At 40.0% G+C, this 20,741-nt stretch overlaps 1 protein-coding gene across 11 annotated transcripts in view; it reads right to left on the bottom strand.

Moving 5' to 3' along the window:
- The window catches only part of ITPR1 (inositol 1,4,5-trisphosphate receptor type 1), a 410,117-nt gene that overhangs the window by 48,848 nt on the left and 340,528 nt on the right, over positions 1–20,741 (bottom strand). For all 11 annotated transcript variants that reach the window (XM_056804557.1, XM_056804556.1, XM_056804560.1 and 8 more), the window contains 3 exons: positions 17,114–17,236; positions 12,886–13,061; positions 5,635–5,799 (listed from right to left, as the gene is read on the bottom strand). In XM_056804557.1, coding sequence (XP_056660535.1) covers positions 5,635–5,799; positions 12,886–13,061; positions 17,114–17,236 — 464 coding nt within the window. The remainder of the gene's footprint in view (positions 1–5,634; positions 5,800–12,885; positions 13,062–17,113; positions 17,237–20,741) is intronic.

The raw sequence follows: 20,741 nt of genomic DNA, 5'->3' as shown, positions 1-20,741 counted from the left end.
ACCCAGCTGTATCATCTCTAGTATGGATCTCCTCTGGATATAATGATCTAATATAGCTATTCTTCTTATCTTTTATCTTTTTAATATCAGGTTTACTTCCTGTGTAAGCTCCTCAGGAGCTATGTTGTTAGGTTTAGATGTCATCCTTGATGAAGAAAACAGTTGTGACAATTTTTGGAAATCTTTTTCCATTTTTTTCCCTCTGTAGCCCCCTTTTGGTTTTTTATCCTTGAATGCCCTTGAGATGACTACTTAGTTAAATATCTTGCCAAGCTTTCTTTAAACTGATTTCATCCTTCACTGCTCATCTCTGACTTATGAGATGATACTGCTCATAATCATCTATCATCCTTATTTGTTGGATTTTTCAGATGAGTTTCTGTTCTAATATAGTGATGCCTTTGGCAGCCACCTTTCCATTCAAGAGAATAAGTCACAATGTTTTCTGACCTTATTAGGGGATTTCGAGGCTCTTTCTGGTCTCCTTGTCCTAGAAATTAATTTATATTGGTTTAACTTCTTGGTGAAATTATTCTAACAGTTGATCTCAATATCAATTCTGTTGTCCATTTCCCTTTTTAATTTTTTGATACTTTAAAAAATAATTGAGAATTAAATCTTGATTATATTCCATGTTTCCCCTCAATACTATTCTTTATTTTTTATTACATATTCTGATGTGACAGAGTATGTACTATATTCTGCCAATCTGATGTCCCTACTACCTTGGGATTAACTCCCACAGATACTTTAAAGCTCTTCCTATAACAGACATGATAAGGTTCTCCTACCTGTTAAAATGTACTCCATGTCATTGTCTCTGATGCTATTTGGTGCTTTTGAGTCCTTTGGGAAGACACTATACAAGTTACACATTTGGGCCTCTCTCATTTCTTTCTCCTAAGCCACATTTTCTAATATCATTTTTCTCATCCTCACCTTTTCCCACCTCTTATGTGAGCCTGATTTGAAGGGTCTCATCAAGAGCTTCCTTGACTCTCTCTAGCACTTCATCCTTGGCAAATGATGCTGGTGCATAAACCACACTAATTTTCACAGTGATCTATCTGTAAATACTTAAGAGCTACAATACTGGATGACCAAATGTCACACCAAACAACATCTGTGTCGCCCAGGCAGCCATCTCCTCTCTCTGGGAGCCATCCTTCCATTTCGCTGCAATTTCCTTCCTTTTTTTTCCTTCTGGTTTTGTTTATAGCAAGAACGTCGCAGCTGCTGTGGTTCAGGTCCCCCCATGGCATGTCCATTCACCTTTCAGGGATCGACAGGCAAACTGAAGTTTGTTGATGGTTCTCCTATTGTGTGATGCTAAGCACCTGTTGCTGCTTTTCCCATCACTCAGGCACCTTCCTTGCAGAAGCAATAAGGGGGTCGCGCAGGACTGAAAGCCATTTAAAATTTTCCTGTGTTTCACAGAAATGTTTCACCCCCAGGCTACCACCCCCATGCAATGAGTCTCTCCGGGATCTGCTAAGCCAGTCCTTGGAAAATGGGCATCCTTGTCCCTGGGGTCATACTTGGAGCTTTCCCAGCATGGCACATCATTTCTGACATTGTGTCCCATTGTCATAGCCTCTGAGATCCCAGGGTCAACATCCAAAGTACATGTCGAGGTAGTCGGGGGTGCACTGGGCAGAGTGCTAGGCACAGAGTCGGGAAGATCTGAGTTCATATTCAGCCTCTGACACTACTATGCATCCCAGGGCAAGTCTCTTAACCTCTGTTGCCTCAGTTTCCTCAACTGTAAAATGGGGAATGATGACACTCAACCCATCTCCCTGGATTTCTGTGAGGATCAAATGGGATAATAGTTGTAGAAAGTTCTTAGCACAATGCCTGGAACACAGCAGGAACCCCCAAAATGCTTATTCCTCTCCCTCCTTTGTCATTCATAAAATGCTAAATGAAGCATGTTATAGTGATTTGGTATTTTCCATTAATAGAGAATACACAGCAGAAAGCAACAGCACCTTTTAATAATTAACCCACTAAACTCTTACCTTGCTGCGGGGGCTCTTAACCTGGAATTTGTGAGCTTTTATTTTCAATATTTTGATAACTATATTTTAATCTAATTGGTTTCCTTTGTAATTCAATCTATTTTACTTTATTATTATAGTCATAGCTGGCGTTTATAGAGCTCCTTAAAGTTTGCAAAAAGCAGTCTGTATGTTATCCCATTGGATTGTCACAACAACCCTCTGAAGTAGGAGCTATTCTTATCTCCACTTCAGAGAGGAGGAAATTGGGCTTGAGAGAAGTTAAAGCCACTTGCAGAATCACACAGCTGGCATGTGTCTGAGACAGAATTTGAATGCAGATCATTCTGACTCCAAGTCGAGACCTCTTACCTGCTCTGCCATGAATTTTTTGCATTTTAAACCATTATTCTGAGAAGGTCCACAGGCTTTACTGGACTGCCACTGGACCAGGATCTGAAAAGGGTAAGTGGCAGCTAGGTGGTAGCTCATGGAAGCTGAGAATACCTGAGTTCAAATCTGGTCTCAGATACTTCGTGGCTGTATGACCCTGGGCAAGTCACCTAACCCCAGCTACCTAGTCCTTGATCCTCTTCTGTCTTAGAATTCATATTGAGACAGAAGGTAAGGGTAATTTTTAAAAAATCAATAATCATTTAGGTGTAGTTGGGTATCTCAGCAGATAGAGAGCCAGGCCTAGAGATGAAAGGTGCTGGATTCAAATATGGTTTCAGACATTTTCTAGCTGTGTGACCCTAGGCAAGTCACTTAACCCCAACTGCCTAATTTTCATTGCACTTCTGCTTTGGAACTGATATTTAGTGTCAATTTTAAGACAGAAAGGTTTTTAAAAAATAAAAATATTTTTAAAAGGTTTAACACCCTTGACACAGGTTTCCTGCTGGCTTTTGAAAGTATTTTAAAATTTTCACTAAATTTCTACCAGCTGTTCTCATGTCTCTCATAGTCCTAGCAATGAAGCGTTTGATGGCTGTGTGTCTGTATTAGACAGAAAAAGAACAATACTCAGTAGCTTGTGACAGACAGGGTTATCTATTAGTTGTGTGGCCCTGAGCAAGTCACTTAGCCTCAGTTTCTTTATCTGTAAAATGGGAATAGTAATAGCACTTATCTCCCAAGGTAGTTGTCAGGATCAAGGGAGATAAAATTGTGAACCTTAAAGCACTATATAAAAGCTAAGCACTATTATTATTATTATTATCACCTAGTTTGGGCATTTTTCTTTTTTTATTTTATTTAATTGATTCATTAAGAAAAATTTTCCATGGTCACATGATTCATGTTCTTTCCCTCCCCTTCCTTTTACCCCTCTTCTGTAGCCAATGCTCAATTGGGATTTGTTGATAAATAACCTTGTTATCAATCGAGAGCCTTTCATTTCTAGAGACTTCTTAGAACCAACCCAAGTTCTTGCAGGTGGGTCCCAGGCTACTTTGGGTGTGTTAAGGCTGATTTCAGTATCTCCCATTGGTTCTCAAATCCATCAATGTTGCCTTGTGGCCGCCATGTTTCCATCCCCTGGAGATCACTGAGCAGGCTAGGTTGAGCATTGGGCTGCCAGCGAGCTGGGAGAGAACTAGCCTTGGGTAGAACTTCCCAACGTGGTGAGCTGTTCTTATTTTCTCTTGATGTTAGATGACAGATTAGAAATGCTGAAAGCAAGTTGCATTATGAGTTACAAGGTTCACCGAAGGAATGAGCTTTCACATGTCAGTGAAAGGGGTGAGGTGAACAAATAAAGAAGAAAATGAAGTCCCTGGGAAGCCGAGGTCCAACACTGGCTGGGGGCAACGCCATAAAAGACTTTTTCATAACAGACTCTTTCTTCAGCATTTGATCTCAGTTCCCCCATACAGGGAGGACAGGAACCTAGGTAAGACCTTGTGCAGTCACACAACAGAACCCTGATCTAAAAAAATCTGCATATACATAAATATCTGTTTATATAAATGTAAAACAGAATTACAAGTGGGCATCCTGGACTACTCTGGCCCATGCTCACTCCCAACCACAAATCAGAGGCCATTCCCACCATCCCGAATGACATCTGGGTACAAAAACATACCCAATGTTTCCTAGGTGACGGTGGCCCCTTTGCCTAAAATCCCACGGTCAGGTCAAAATGTCTGAGCGAGTTAATTTAAAAACTCTGCCTGCCAACGACCCAAGAGGGGGGAGAAAAGAGCCAATCTTGGTCCTAGGTCACCCTTGAAGAATGTAACGTTCAAAGAGTTGGAGGCGCCTTAAACTACCTTCTCTCATCAATGAGGGATTCTGAGGCAGGGCAGGGAGGCACTGAGTTTTTAAAGGAGTCTCTCAGCCCCTGGCTGGTCTAGTCTGCCACGTTAACCATGACATCTGAAGGAGTTCATACTTTCACATTTTGAAGCCAGGAACCGATTCTCTGGCAGAATTACTCACAGATTAGTGAAACTTTACACTTGCTCTAATTTTACGCAGGGGGAAAAGAAGAGACTGGATCTCTGTGCCAAGGGTCTGTATTCCCATCCACATAACAAAGGAGATGACAGTTAATTGATTCTGCAATTAAAAACCCAGCTCTGAGGGAAGGGGGCTGAACCAACTCATTTCAGTGAGACATCAACCACTGGATTTGGATCCGGATTAAATGATGCGTTTTGAAGGATCTTCTGTCCCAAGAGCTATAGCAAGTTCATCACCCAAATTGGCCTTTCGGCTCAGAAGCCATTCCTGATCACACTTCTGGATGGAGCCAGGAACCCCCAAATATACCTTGAACATTCTAAGTACTTCAATAATCGGATGTGTCTATCCAGGCCCAGGATGGCCAAAAGAGAAAGGAGAGGGCTCTGGGGGAGGAGGAAAACATTTATTTTGACATTTTTTAAGGTAAATTTTTTTTTTATCATTGGGAAGCAGAAAATGTAACTCGCTGCAAATTACACAGAAGACTATAATTAAGCGTCCTTAGACCTTTTAACAGTAGGCCTACTTCCTGTGAACTTCTCTTCCTATTCCCCAATTACTGTACATAGATGTGCTGCCTAATTATGATTGTAATATGTGGAATTTCCTTTGCCAACATAAGTAAAAACAACAGCCTCATTACTAGGACTGGGATGGTGGGGTAGAAAGGACACTGACCAGAAGCCAATATCTTGGGGCTGGAACCCTTAGCTTCTTCTCTTGTAAAGCCACCTGCCCTGTCCATCTGGAGGCTTTTCAATGTCCATCCCCTCCTGGACCTCTCCCTTCTGCCTCCTGGATCCCCCTGAGGCTCTGCTTGAATCCCACCATGGGCAGGAGATAGTCCTCCTCCATCTGTGCTTCCAGGACTTCCCATCTACTCTTTCCATTCCTTGTGTGCACCTACAGAGTTGTGGAGTTACTGGCACATGGTCTCTCCTGCCTAGAATGTGCTGGGACTACCTTCTTGCCTATCTTTGTGCATTATTGGTGCCTGATGAGCGCTTGCTGTCTGACCGCCTCCCAAGGCTATTGGCAGGATCAAACGAGATAACCCAAGTGAAAGCCTCTAGATGTCTGGAATCATTAGCCCTAAGCCCAGAGTCTTAGCCAAGGATCAAGAAGCAAACGCACGGCTGAACCCAAAAGGCAGTTAGTTACCTACCAACAGACTGTAGAAGAATTCGTGAACAAAGAGTCCCATGGCACAGATAAGGAGATATAACAGATGATAAAGGAACTCGACATCCAGGATCATCGCTCGGTATCCTCTTGTGAAGGTCCCACAGTTCCCAACAAAGCTCATCAGGAAAATGATTTTATTACAGACCTAAGAGAGGACAGGAAAGGTTAGAAACAGTAGACTGCCCTCAAATGAGGGAGAAGTATAAAAGCTAATGGCAACTTGCCTCTCCCTCCCCATCAGAATCTCCTCTTGCCCACGCCATTCCAGTCGCCATTGTTTAAAGCATGGATCCAAATCCAACCTGCCATATTGGTACACGCTCCAACAGCAAAATAGGGAATATCCCAAAGCCAAATTTTGCTGATCTAATCAACTAAAAAACTTTGGTTTTCAGGGACATTACAAATTACATATGAAACAGGAGAATACTTTGTGTTCATCAGATGCTTCTATTTATCACCAAAACACACATACACATGTGCACATACATAAAACACAGATTATAATTTTCAAAATGAGTCATTTCTAACCTCTTTACTTGAGCATGCCAAAGAATTTACCTTGTCAGTAACTTCGTGTTAATCTTGATTAAAAACACATGCTAAGTTTCTACCACATCCTAAACATCAAGAAGGCACGATTCTGTGAGACTCTCCAGTTATGTCTTTGAGGAGCTCACCCTTTTTTTTTTTAGATTAAATTTTATTTTGGTAAAGAACAACCTTTTCTATCTTTCCCACTTTCTTAAGAAAGTAGGATAAACTAAAATCTTGTTACAAGTATATATAGAGAAGCAAAACAAATTCCCACATTGCCCATGTTCAAAAAATTGCCCCAGTATGCATTCTGATCTCATGACCTCTGTCATTACATGGGTAACATGGACTCATCCTCTAGAATTGCGGTTAATCATCATGTTGCTTAGAGTTTCCAAATTTTTCAAAGTTGTTTGTCCATAATTTGTTGTTTTTTATAAAGTTTTTTATAAAATGTTCTTCTGATTCTTCTCTGAGTTTATGTAACTCTTCACGAGTTTCTCTGAAACTATCCCTTTCATTATTTCTTTTAGCATAATAGCATTCCATCTCATTCATATGCCACAACATATTCAAGCCATTCCTCAGTTGATAGGCTCTACCACTATCACCCCATTTCCCAGTTTTAATTCTTTGCCACTCTAAAAAGAGTTGCTATCAATATTTTTGTACTCATGGATCTTTTGGCTCTTTCTTTGATTTCTTTGGGATATAGACTTAGTAGTAGTATTTCTGGGTCACAGGGTATACACAGTTCTATAGCTTTTGAGACATAGTTCCAAAATGCTCTCCACAATGGATGGACCAGTTTGCAAATCTACCAATGGTTTGTTGATGTATCTGTTTACAACACCATCCCTCTAATATCTTCTCCCTTTTTGTTAGCTTTGCCAATCTGATGAGTCTGAGAGTTGTTTTCATTTGCATTTTTTCCAATTATTAGTGATTTAGAGGATTCTTTTTTCATATTAGTATTGAGAACTTAGATTTTTTCTTCTGAAAATTGTCTATTCATATTGTAAGAGTGAAAATTATGACACCGGCCATAAATGGATAATTTTATTAAATCAAAAGAAGTAGGGGGAAAAGATGGAAAAATAGGAGGAAGATATATATTTTACTTACTGCTCCATTTAGTTTGCTATTCTATGGCCATTTCATGAGACCTCCTAGCCATACTCACAGGGACGTCCAGTCAGCACCAAACAGAAGCGAAGAAAGCAAAATCCACTCTTGCCTCAGTTTATCAAACCTATTCTCCACCCCTTATCGCTCACACCTCATGTCTTGGGAGTCAACCAAGGCTTTATATTTTGCCTGGGCCCATCCAATGGAGTAATGCAGGGGACTAAGCCCTTCCCCTGATCTTGTGACTCTTGACTCTATTGCTGCATTTTTCTGGCTGCCATTCTATCCTTGTGACTCAATTTACCCAATGAGTTCCTTCACACAGTCTTGGCCTCCTCCTCAGCAGGAGATGAAGTCAAGTGTGTGACCCCACAAGAGAGAGGAAGAACATTTTTTCCTTCACACAATATCCTTTGATATGCATTTATCAAATGGAGAATAGCTTTTATTCTTATAAATCTGGATCGCTTCCCTATTAATCCAAGACTGAGACCTTTATCAGAGAAGTTGGCTGCAGTTTCCAATTTTCCTGTTTCTTTTCTACTTTAATTAAACTGGTTTTGTTGTGCAAAACCTTGTTAATATAATGTAATCAAAACAGACCATTTTACCTGCTGTGATCTCTTCTATCTCATTTGGTTATGGACTCTTCCCTTATATCCACAGATCTGACAGGTAATTTCTTCCTTGCTCCTCTGATTTAGGATTTCACCCTTTCTAAGTCATATACCCATTGAGAGCTTATCTTAGCATACAAAATGAAATGTTGGGGCTTTCCAGTCTTCCCAAAAGTTTTTGTCAGATAGTGAGTTCTTGCCTGGGATCTTTGGGTTTTTCAAACAATAGACTCTTCTGCTCGTCTATATTGTATATCTCATCTCCTTCACAGGGCAATCTCTCCATTTCTTACTTGGTACCAAATTAGCTTGATAATCACTACTTTGTAGTATAGTTTGATATCTAGTACTGTTAGGCTTTTAGTCCTGCAACCCTCACTTTTTTTATTAATTCCCTTTAGATTCTTGACCTTTTGTTCAACCAGATTAATTCTGTTATTGTTCTTTTTAGCTCTATAAAATAATCCCTTTGTTGTTTGATTGGAATGGTACTGGATGATTAATTTAGGTGATATTGCCATTTTTTACTAGATTGACTTGATCTGACCATATTTCTCCATTTAGAGAATGGCATTACTTGTGTCAAGAGTTGTGTGTGTGTGTGTGTGTGTGTGTGTGTGTATGTGTGTGTGTGTTCTATTATATAGGTCTTGTTTGCACAAGTATTTTATACCTTCTGTAATTATTTTAAATGGGATTTTTAAATCTCCTTTTGATGGTTTTGTTGGAAATATATAAAATAATGGTGATTTATGTGGCTTGAATTTGTAGTCTGCAATTTTGCTCAAATGAACAGTTTCAATTAGTTTTTAGTTGACTCTATAGGGTGAGGAGCTCACAATCTAATAAGGGATGAGAATCTTTGGAAAAGAAATTCAGATTTTTTCTGGGGTCACACTATTGTCAATTTACCCACCCCTTCAGGAGAAATGATCTGCTTTGAAATTTAGCTCAAGTAAGATAAGAGAAGGAGCTGGTATCCACGTAATCCTGGAGAGGAATCTTCAAATGACTTGACTGGCTCTTCCGCCATTATCATCATCTTGGCTCTGGGTGCTTGCAACATGCTACCAGTTTATCTGGTTGGTAAGAATAACTGAGCAATCAGATAAGAAACAGAGCACAGGCATGTAGGTTCTTCGAAATGCTCTAGGCTTCCTCAGAATATGAAATTCTAATATCTAAAAGGTGACTTTTCAATACCTGACCTGATGACCTGGTGGAATTTTCCCAGGGAGCAAAGAGTTGATTCTAGTTTGTCTGTGGTGATGATGATGATGATGATGATGATGGAGCAGCATGGGCTCAATACAATCCAATAAGCATTTAATCTGTTGTTCATTCATGTCAGTCCTGTCCACTCTTCATGACCTCATTTGGGGTTTTCCTGGCAAAGACACTGGAGTGGTTTGCCATTTCCTTTTCTATTTCATTTTTTAACAGATGATGAAACTGAGGCAAACAGGGTTTAGTGATTTGCCCAGGTTCACACAGCTAGTAAGTGTCTGAGGACAGATTTGAACTTGGGAAGATGAGTCTTTCTGACTTCAGGTTTGGCACTCACTGTGCCATCTAAACTGCCCTTGAATTTAATTAGACTCCTAATAACAGTGTCTACAACAAACTGCTAGGTACTTGGGATACAAAGACAAAAATGGAAAACCAGTTCCTGTTCTCAAGAAATTTATATTCTTTTTGGTCAAAAAGCATGCTGTAGCCCTTCCCTTGATGAAACGATAGTATTTTTAAGAGGCTATGTCTCTCCATATTTTCCAAACAACAATAAAACCCCATTCTTTGGATCCTCTGGCTATCATTCCATTTCTCTCCCTTTTATCCACTTAAATTTCTTGAATGAATGGTATGTATCCACAATCTTCACTGTTGTATTTCTGCTCATTGTTATTAACCCTGTAACTTTGGCTTCTGCCCTTTCTACTCAATTCAAACTACCCTTTCAAAAATCACCAATGGTCTTTAATGATTTTTCCTTTTTCTTAACCTATGTCCTGTACTTGGTAATATCAACCACTTCCTTAAAATTACTTTTCTCTGGCATTTCTCTCTGGCATTAAACTCACCCTAATTTTCCTCCTAGATTGGACTCCTCTTTCTTTGTTTCCTAGGAAACTTTCCTTCCTTCTCCTATTCCCTAAATGAGAGCCTTCCCCAAGGTTTAGTCTTCAGCTCTTCTTTCTACATTTTCCCCTCTGTTAATTCCTTATTTGGGGATGACTTTCAAATCTCTACCTTCCCTCTCCCCACTCTAATGGGGGGTTACTTCTAACTGCTTGGAGACCCTCCCATTTGGGTGTTTTTCTATCACCTCAAACTCAATGTATCTGAAGCTCATTTTCTACCTTTACCAAAACATGCTCTCTGGTCTTTCCAGATTTCACTGATCATTTTCCTAATCACAGGATTCAAAACCGGAGTCATTGTTTAGAGATCCAGTGAGAAGAGTAATGATAATAGTTGACTACATCCAATGATCATAGGAGCACACATTCAGAGGTAGTAGAGGTTAGAGGTTTTATTTTTATAGATAACACAAAGTAATATAGCTGACAAGTATCAGAGACAGGATTCGAACCCAAGTCCACCAGTCTGAGTTTTGTTTCCATCCACTGCTCCACATTGCTGGAGACTCTGCCTAGCTCTAGAATCTATGTTTCTACCCCTCCTTTTTCTCCATAAGCATCAGGCAGAAACGCTTTTTCCAATCTACCTCATTACTGTCACTTGGGCTCCTACTATCTCATGCTAGGACAACTACAAAAAAACAGCCTTCGAGCTTATTAATAATATTTATTAAGCACTTATTCCATAGTAGGCACTTAATGAATGACTGCTCCCACCATCCCTCCCCTCCTTCTTCCAGGCTTTCTGCCTTCCAATACTTCTAGCACACCACTGCCAGATTACTCTTCATCAAATGCTATTCTATACACACCATCCCTCCTTGCTGAGAAAACCAGCAAGGGCTCCCCATGTCTGGAGAAAGAAAAAAAATCTAGTTTCCTTTTCCTTGCATTCAAAGCCTCCTACACTCGGACCACAAATCCTGCTCTTTATTTAATTTTAATATTATTTTAATATTCATATTTTATATTTATATTAAATAATTTTAATATTACTTATTTTAATTTTAAAACTCTTGTTACACCCATCTACAACCCTTTATTTCAGCCAAAACAATCTAGTTATCATTTCTGAGATGTGCTTTGCAATTTCCTACTTCTCTGACTTTTTCCACCTTGTTCCACTTGAATAGAATTCCATCCCCTTCTTTTCTTCCCACCCAAGAGCTACAAGACCCAGATTAAACTCCATCACCTTTCTGACCAGATACCTTCTTCCTATTCACTCTGCTGCTCTACCCTCCAGACCATGCTCTGGGGAGCCATCCCAGTTTGGGAACTCTTGCCCTTGGGTCACACAATTTGTGAGTCAATGGGTAAAACCTCACAAAGGCCACTAGGGCCAAACCCAGAGCAGCCACAGTTCATGCTTCACATTCAAGCCCCACCATCCACCTCAACATCACCGCCCTCCTCCCCCCCCCCCCCCCCACTTTTTTTTTAAACCTTTCCTTCATATTTTAGTGACACCAGCATTCCTTTTGCAATCCACCCAGTCCACTGCCTTTCCCCTCTAGTCTGAGCTAGGAATTGTAATTCAACTTATACTACCACCGCTTCTGGAAAAAGCCATGCCAATCAATTCCCCTAAGTCTCCAGTCCATTCCCAGGCTGCCATTTTGCCATTTATGTCTCCCCTTATTGGAATAGAAGTTCCTTTAGTGCAGCGATTGTCTCACTTTTATGTTTGTACTCCGGCGGCTTTGTAGGGATCCTGGCACATAGCAAATACTTGATAAATAAATGCTTTTTGCTTACTTATTCAAGTGAGCTTGTCTTCGCTGCTCACTCCTTTTTCAATTAATTATGTACTGCCTCCTGACACCTCTAATTGTTGTCCCCAATTACTACTGAAGTCTTGTGCTGTTTTATTGGTGTATGTCTTCTAATCTTAATTAGGACATGAGTTTCTTGGGGGCAGAGACCAGGTCTTATGATTGTGATCACACTGGCTCGGTGCTGGGCTTGGAAGCAGTAAGACTTGACTGTCAACTGTGACTTGCGAGACTTACTACCTGTGTGGCCCTGGGCAAATCACTTAATCTCTATTTCTCCTAATCCGCTGGAGAGGGGCATGTCAAACCACTCCAGTCTCCTGGTCAAGAAAACCCCACAGATGGCATCAGTGTCCCACGGTCTACAGGGTCACAGAGAGCCAGACGCCACTGGATGACTGAACAACAAACCACGGCTACCTTGGAAATCTTTGCTGGTTCCAAGTCTTTCCTCTACCCCAATGCCATCTCCTACCTCGTCCCCTGGCTGGTTCCTGAGGACGATGCCCCTCAGAAGCCAGTCAGGAAAGCATGGTGGTAGCCAGCAGCCCAGTTTGGCTGTAATGCAGAGGACATGAAGGTATTGCTTTAGGTCTTGAATGCCAATTTAAAGACTGAATTGTATCTGGAAAGCTACAGGGAGACACTGAAGCATTTTTAGTGGAGGTGGAGGCTGATAAGGGATGACATAAACAGATCTGAGCATATGGAGGAGGGGGGAGGGGGTAGAGGCAGAAAATTCTGGAAAGAGGCTATGAGGATCATCCAACCAAGTGGCAATGGGAACCCATGTTAGGATGGTGGCAGTGAAAACAATGAGGAGGGGAGGGATGTGAGAAAAAATCACGAGCTGGCGATGCTGGAGAGCCACTCCATTGGCTTGAGAATGGCTATATCTGAAAGGGACCAGACTGGCCACTGGGACTGCGCCTCCTTCGTGAGATTCTGCCTTTTGGATTCAGACAAAAAACATTCCTCGGAGCCAGAAAGGCAGTGAAGTGCTGGGAAACAAATGAAATCATTCTGTACTTACATTGAAAGCGCCCAGAAGGAACAACGTGGGCTGCAAGCCAACCGAAAAGATGAGCCGGAGGATAGTGGAAGCAATGAGCGCTCGGATGCCGTGGGGCTTGGGGAGGGCGATGACTATGGCCAAGGAGATCAGCATGGCGGTCCACAGCAGTCCTGACAAGTGTGGCTCAAGGGTGCCTAGGAGAACAAAGGAGGGGCCAAGGCTCTCTTAGATCAGTGGTTCTAATTCTTGAAATTCTGGGAGCTACATCCTCCTTAATTATATCTCCTCACATACATCGGGCTGAAATAACTCATCTTCCCTTCACACTTTCAGCAGGTGGACTTGAAGGCTAAACTTCTAGCTGAGCCTTTAAATAATTTAATTAAAAGATGAAATGGAGAGGGGGAAAAAGCCTAAAAAGGGAACAGTTTATTCCCTTATTGTCCAGATCGGATTTCTCAAAGGGAAAGGGGTGGACAACATTGGAATCTTGAGAACGACGCTGTGGTGATGCTATGCTCTCCATCAAGGACCTTCCACTCCCTTTTGTCATCGCTGGCTATTTCAAGTCCTATTTTGGGTGTCCCATGAGATGGTCTGGTTATATAACATGAGCTGCGGTGGCTAAAAATACTCCTCTGGTACCCTCCCCGCCCCCCAACAACATGCTTTAAATGTTGTCATATTTTGAGGCTCCTTCCGACATAAACAAGCTGCATCACCAAGTAAAGGCTGCTTATATAAAAAAGGAGATTTGCATCTTCCAAACTGTTTTTTGTTGCTTCATACACACAGGACACAGGGAGAGGAATGCCTGACATTCGTGGCATGGCGGTGAGCATCCCAATTCACTGAATGCATGACCACAAAAAGCCAGAGCCTCCTTTTAAACTATTTGCTCCCCTCCAGGACCCCCAGATTTCTTTCAAGGTCTAGAAAAGGCCACCTTGGCCGGAGCTGGACATAAGGATGTGCTCACAACCAGCAGAGAGAATAACAAGAAGACCCAGGAGAGTCGAGGCCACATAAACCCCCACATGCACACTGGAACAACCACAGGCCAAAGAAACAAGAGGAGGTAGACTGAATGTACCTTAAATTCTCAGGAAAGAGCTATGTGCCTACTTAACATGCACAAGGGGAAAGAATTAAGTGGGTTGTCTTCTGGTCACCTCTTTAATGATGTTTTAACCTGCTGCCTTTCTACTGGGGGGAGGAAACCTTGTAAAAAATAGGACTACACTTTCTTTAATCATCCCAGCAGGCCCAGGAGTTCAGCTGAAAATCAAAAGAAATCTGCAGTCGCCCAAGGTTCAAGCTTTTGAAAGATCACGCTGTAGGTTACTCATCAGCATTCAAATAAACGGAAAGAATTGCCACTTTAGAAAGGAAGCTTTTAAGGCCAACTCAGCGGTGGAGCTGGGGCTTGTTCCATTGCCCAATGGGGGTGGGAAACCAAACGTATCAGGGCAGGTAACAAGGTCACTTTACATGCTCTGGCCAGAGCAGGGACATCTGGGAAGCTCTGGATGCACGGTGGAGATACAGAGAAAGTCAGGAGCCTAAAGGAGTGACTAGAAGGCTCACCAGGGAAACTTCCTTTTAGTCATGCAGCAGCTCCTAACAAACAGGTAGGAGAGGAGGCCCTTAAGACTCTCACAAAAGAGGGAATAAATGGTGGTGGTGGTTTTTTCTTTTATTTTTAAATAATCCATTTTGCACGACCCTTCCTGAAGAAATCTTGATCCTGCGTGCCTCTAGTGGGTCCCTTGCTCCCACCATCCTGTGTTCCAACAAAGACAGTCGAATCTTCTCCTTTGGTTGTATTAATCAAAATGAAACACTAAAAAGCCGGACTTTTAGAAACAATAGAGCTGTTTCCTCAAAGCTTTTTCCCCTGCAAATCAGGAAGACCTGCCACAGGGTCAGAATCCTAGAATGCTGTTGCTGGAAAGAATTGGGGAAATCTAATCGAACATCATCATTGTACCCAGAGAAAATAGGGACCCAGAGATATAAAGTCACTTGTTCAAAGCCATGTAGGTACCTAGTTTGATGGTAGAACCAGGATTACGGCTCGGGTCTCTGCTTCCCAAGAGTCCCTTGTTTACTTTATTTCTCTTTATTTTTTAAACTTTATTATTATTATTAATATTATTATTAATTAATAATTTTATTAATAATTATTATCAATATTAACCATATCATTTTTAATACAGAGTGGTGACAAAGGACTGATGTAGTGTTTCTATTTACCAGTCCCTAAAGGCTGGAACTGTTAGATTTCCCAACATATTAATCCAATGACTACTGAGAAAGCTGTTAACGAAATGCATTAAAAATTCATTTCAAGTTGTCACAAGAGAAAACAGGCCAGAAAACACTGACCTGTGGCCACAGGAGAAAACACGACTAACCGTGGCTACCTATAGGTTGAAAGTCAATCCACAGGGTTGTTTCTCATCTCCATGACCGCAGCCGGCTCTTGGTTACCCAGTTCACAAAATGGACTGTCATGTCATCAACAGCCAAACTGATTAGTCACATCTGGGAAAATTTTATAACTGTATTTTCCTATCAATATTTGTATTGAATTTGCTCTTCGAGTCATCTAACTTTAGAAAAATGACGTGCCTTTGCGTTGATATTTAAGCTAAGATAAAAAAATCCCAAACGTAGTCTTCTACACAATTTAAAGTCAAATTCAGAAGTTATTTTTAATTCCTGAAAAAATGCTCGGCTACTTTACTTAGAGAGAACATTGTTTTCTCATTGCCTTTAACTTCTATCTATTAGGCATATGAGATGTTATAATTAACTGCCCTCACATGGGAAGCTGCTGAACTTAAAGGATGGTTCTGCCAACAAGATTAGATGGCTTCCCAGCCTTTTCCTAGATGCTCATTGTGCCATCTGTTTGGGTCTTTATTTATTATTATTATTATTATTATTATTATTATTATTATTATGATGTCTTTATTTATTATTGCATATTCCACAACACAAATGGGAAGACTGACATGATACCTGAGAGTGTCTGTTACAATACTTGGGTGGAAAGTTAAACTCAAAAGAGTGAATCACTGAAAGAGGGAGTAGATATAAAAAGAGGGGGCTGAAATCTTGTTACTTAGGATATCAGCCACTTGAAACCCACAAATGCAAAGCATTTAGTGTTTCTTTAAGCAAATCAAGGGTCCCCAAAAGTGAAGGCTGAAATTAAAAAAAAAAGCCCAAATGTATGGTTTTCCTCTTTTTCTATTAAGTAGTGTACCTACAGGAGATTATGCTACGTGGAATAATGGAGAGAGATTTGGTCTCAGGGTAAGGAAGACCCTGCCTTTGTCACATTCTGGCAGTATATGCCTCAGCAAGGCATTTAAATTTCTCCACAATGTTCCAAGACCATAATTGCAGATCAAATGCCAATCTACAGTGGTAGATGGAGTTTTTCACTGGAAGCTCCTTACACTATCGATAGAAACACAAGTTTAGAGAAAAAGATGTAAGGAACTTGAGGCATAAATTCAGAAAAAAATTGCTGTGTCTATCATCACTCATGGTTTGACCTACAGAAAAAAGATACTCATTAGATTCAAATGAATGATATCTTTGGGATGGTAGTTAAGAATGATGGTGGTAGCGCCCTGGAAACTTCATCCCTTGTCCTACTGCTGCCACTAACTAGGGTGATGCCCTTCAACAAATCACAGCTTCTCCCTGATCCTCGGTTTCCTCTGTAAAATGGGAAGGTTGGACTAGATGAGCTCTAAGGTCCTTGCCAGCTCTAACTTTCTATCTTCTCTTCTCTCTAGATCAGGAGTTCTTAACCTCTGGTCTAAGAACTTCTTTTTTAATACTTCAATAACTATTTCAGTATAATTGCTTTCTTTTGGGATCACATATATATTTTACACAGATATTACTTTGTGCATTTAATACCATCATTCCAAGAAAGGGTTCATAGGCTGCACCAGACACTGGCAAAGGGGTCTAGGACACACAAAAATAGTTAAGAATCCTGGCTTGCCTCATATTGGCTAATGAATAATCATGCAAATTCCCTCCCAGTCCCAACTTTGGTTTACATTTTATGAAATACTAGTGATAAAACTCACAACCTCCTATGCCCCAAGATGAAAGAATGCAAGATCATTAAAGTAGGGTATATACAAATTTCACTGGGAAAATTGCTTTTGAAACCCAGGTTATCAATGTTTTCCATGCCAATAAAAAAGGCTGATACCTCCTCGGACTCCTTTAAATGGGTAGAAAAATGCAACAAGCAGATTCATCAGGACGGCCAGGTTAAATGAAATGCTGCTCCAGAAGGACATGTTCCTAGAGCACCAGTACAACACTGGCTGGGCTGTGGAAACAGAGAGAAGAGTGTCATCAGTATCAGTGTGTGAATGTTGGAAGCCCTTTACCTCTTTGTTATCCCCTCACAGACAAAAGACTTTTTTTTTGTTTTCATCTTTTACCCTGGAAAATGATCACTTGTTCTTTTTTTTTTTAATTTTTTAAGTTGACTCAGAGAAATAAGCTAATCATATACTGGTATCTGAGACCTTACGAGAATGGCGAAGGTGTTATATATGTGGTTGGAGGTGAGGTGGGGTGAGATGAGTGGAGAGAGTGGGAGGAGGGGAAGAAAGCAGGCAAGAGTTTGAGCATCCCAAAAAGATACCAAATTTTCTCCAAACAGGGAGACCTGAGAAACCTTCCGTGGAAAACTGGGACTGCTTAGGTGTTGAGTTCTGGGATGAATTTAGGGCTTTAGGACACTCAAACCAATCAAAGAAATAAACTAGCTTTCCATAGCAACCTGGGAGACCAGAGATGGGCTGGGCTAGAATAATCTCATAGACTAGCTTTCAGTCCCTCCTTGTTTGAAACCCTTTTAAGATGCTAGTCCCTATGCTTTTTTTGCAGAGTTTATACTTTATAGTATGCTCATTTGATTACTTATTTTCAACAAAAATACCTCATTTGGACTACAAAAATAAACATCTGATAATCAACCCTAAGCAAAGCAGCTAGTTGGGAGGAGAAAAAAGAGCTTCTAATTTGTTTTTTTTTCCCTCCCCTGAAAAGGGTAGATTCTGGAAACCACAGACCAGTAAGGTTTACATCAACCTTTGGACAATTTCTCAAATAGATTAATCAACAGTTCCTAAGAATTTAGAAAAAAGCACGCCATATGAGCTAAGACCAGTTTGTAAATAACAAATAAGAAATTCCCAAATTAGCCTAATTTCCTATTCTGATAGATAACTATGCTGATAGGTCCATAGAGTGTTTCAGATAGAATAGATCTGGAATGCAGTAAAACACTGGACAGTCTTTTGTGCTATCCTTCTTGCTCAGAAGACAGTGAAAAGTAGACTGGACAGCACTATGGTTAGACATTGGCTGTTAGTTATGGACCCAGTGTCCCCAGAGGGGAAAAGATCTTTAGTGGCATGCCAGTGGTCTCTGCACGTGGCCCCATTCTGTTTAATGTTGGTAGTAATTACATGAATGAAGTTACAGAAGGGATGTCAACATATTAGTAAATCATCATGAAAGATAGAATCAAGCCTGAAAATAGCAAAAGACTGGACCCAAATCAACAAAATGAAATTTTACTGGGATAAACCTAAAACTGACATTAAAAAAATAAGTCCCAGAAATCTGGAGCAACAGAAGTCTCATCTGTCTGAAATTCAACTGAAAAATTGTTTGTGGGTCATAGTTTAGAGCAATCAATATGCAACAACTCAATGATTTAGCAATGGAAGGAAAAAATCATGAATGCAACCACCAGCTGCATTAGCAGAAATAAAACTATCACAAATAGCTAGTATTTATAAAGGACATTAAGGTTTATGTGGATCACTTTATACAAATCATCCCATTTGATCTTTGCAATAGCTCTGGGAGGTAGGTGCTACTATTATCCCCTCTTTTTTTTCCTAAAGATATTTTATTTTCCCAATTACATGGTAATAACAATTTTCAATATATGTTTTCTGAAATTATATTCTTTTCTCCCCATTCTTGGTGAGGGCAAGCAATTTGATCTGGATTATGCACTTATCATGTAAAAAACTACCACACTGGTCATTTTTGCAGGAGAATACTCACATAAAACCAAACCCCCAAGATAAAACTGTAAACAAATTAATGTGAAAGATAGTATGCTTTGATCTGCATCTAACTCCAGCTGGTCTTTCTCTGGAGGTGGAGGGCATTCTTTGTCATATGTCCTTCAGAATTGTCCTAGATCCTTGCATTGCTGAGAATAGCTGTTTTTCACAGGTGATCACCATACAATATTGCTGATTCTGTGTACAATGTTCTTTGGTTTCTGCTTGTTTCACTCTGCATCAGTTCATATAGGTCTTTCCAGCTTTTTCTGAAATCATCCTACTTATAATTTCTTATAGCACAATTGTATTCTGTCACCAACATGTACCACAATTTGTTCGGTCATTTCCCAATTGATGAACATCTCCTTGGTCTCCAATTCTTTACCCCTACAAAAAGGGTTGCTATACATATTTTTGTGCAAGTAGGTAAAGTAGGTCCTTTCGTTTTTGTTATGATCTCTTTGGTATACAGACCCAATAATGGTATTACAGAATTAAAGGATATACACCATTTTATGGTTTGGGGACACAGTTCCAAATTGCTTTTCAGAATGATGGTTGGATAAGTTCACTACTCCACCAACAAAGCAAAAAAGTCCCAATTTTGCTTCCAACATACGTCACTTTCCTTTACTGTCATACTGGCCAATCTGATACGTGTGAGATGGTACCACAGAGTTGTTCTAATTTACATTTCTCTAATCAAGAGTGATTTAGAGTATTTTTTCACATGATTATTGATTTCTTCACCCAAAAGTTTCTTGTTCATATCCTTTGACCATTTGGGGAATGTCTTTCTTATATGTTTTTAAATTGGACTTAGTTCTCTAAAAATTTGAGAAATTAAGCCTTTATAGAGAAATTTGTTATAAAATGCCCCCCCCCTCCTCAGTTTATTGTTTCCCTTCCAATTCTGGTTTCATTGGTTTTGATTGTACAAAAGCTATTAAATGTAATATAATAATTATTCGCTTTATATATAATAATGCTTTCTGTCACTTGTTTGGTCACAAAATCTTCCCTTCTCCATAGATCTTCCAGGTAAACTAGTTCCCCTAATTTACTCATGGTATCATCCTTAGTATCTCAATCACATACCCATTTTGATCTTATCATGGTATAGGGTGTGAGATATTTAGATATACCTAGTTTCTGCCATACTGTTTCCCAGTTTTCCCAGGTTTTGTTAAAAAGTGATTTTATCCCAAAAGTTGGAGTCTTTGGATTAATCAAACACTAGTTGCTAAAGTCATTTACCTCTATATATGACATATCTAAAACTATTCCATTGATTTATTGTTCTATTTCTTAGTACAGTTTGAGATCTGATACTGGTAGGCCATCTTCCTTTACATTTCTACCCCCCATTCATTCAATTGATATTCTTGACCTTTTGTTCTTCCAGAATTTTATTTTTTCTATTTTTATTTTATAATTTTTTTAGTTTTTAATTATTTTTTATTATTATTAAACTCTTTTTATTTTTTCTAGTTTTTAAATTTTTTTTCTAGTTCTTTTACAGAAGAGGAAGCTGAGGCTGGAGAGATTAGATGCCTTGACAAAGGTCATATAACTTGTAAGTGTATGAGGCAGGACTAGAATTTGGGTCTGACAACAAGTACACCACTCTCTCCACAATATCACCTCACTGTTGCGATCATCATTCCACCCTATCCTAAATTGCTTGGACCATTTCTTGAACATCTAGTTGAATTCTAGATGCTTCCTTTCAAGGGGAAT

Source organism: Monodelphis domestica, chromosome 7, assembly GCF_027887165.1.
Source record: "Monodelphis domestica isolate mMonDom1 chromosome 7, mMonDom1.pri, whole genome shotgun sequence".
Taxonomy (NCBI): domain Eukaryota; kingdom Metazoa; phylum Chordata; class Mammalia; order Didelphimorphia; family Didelphidae; genus Monodelphis; species Monodelphis domestica.
This window is presented reverse-complemented; position numbering and strand designations above follow the sequence as displayed.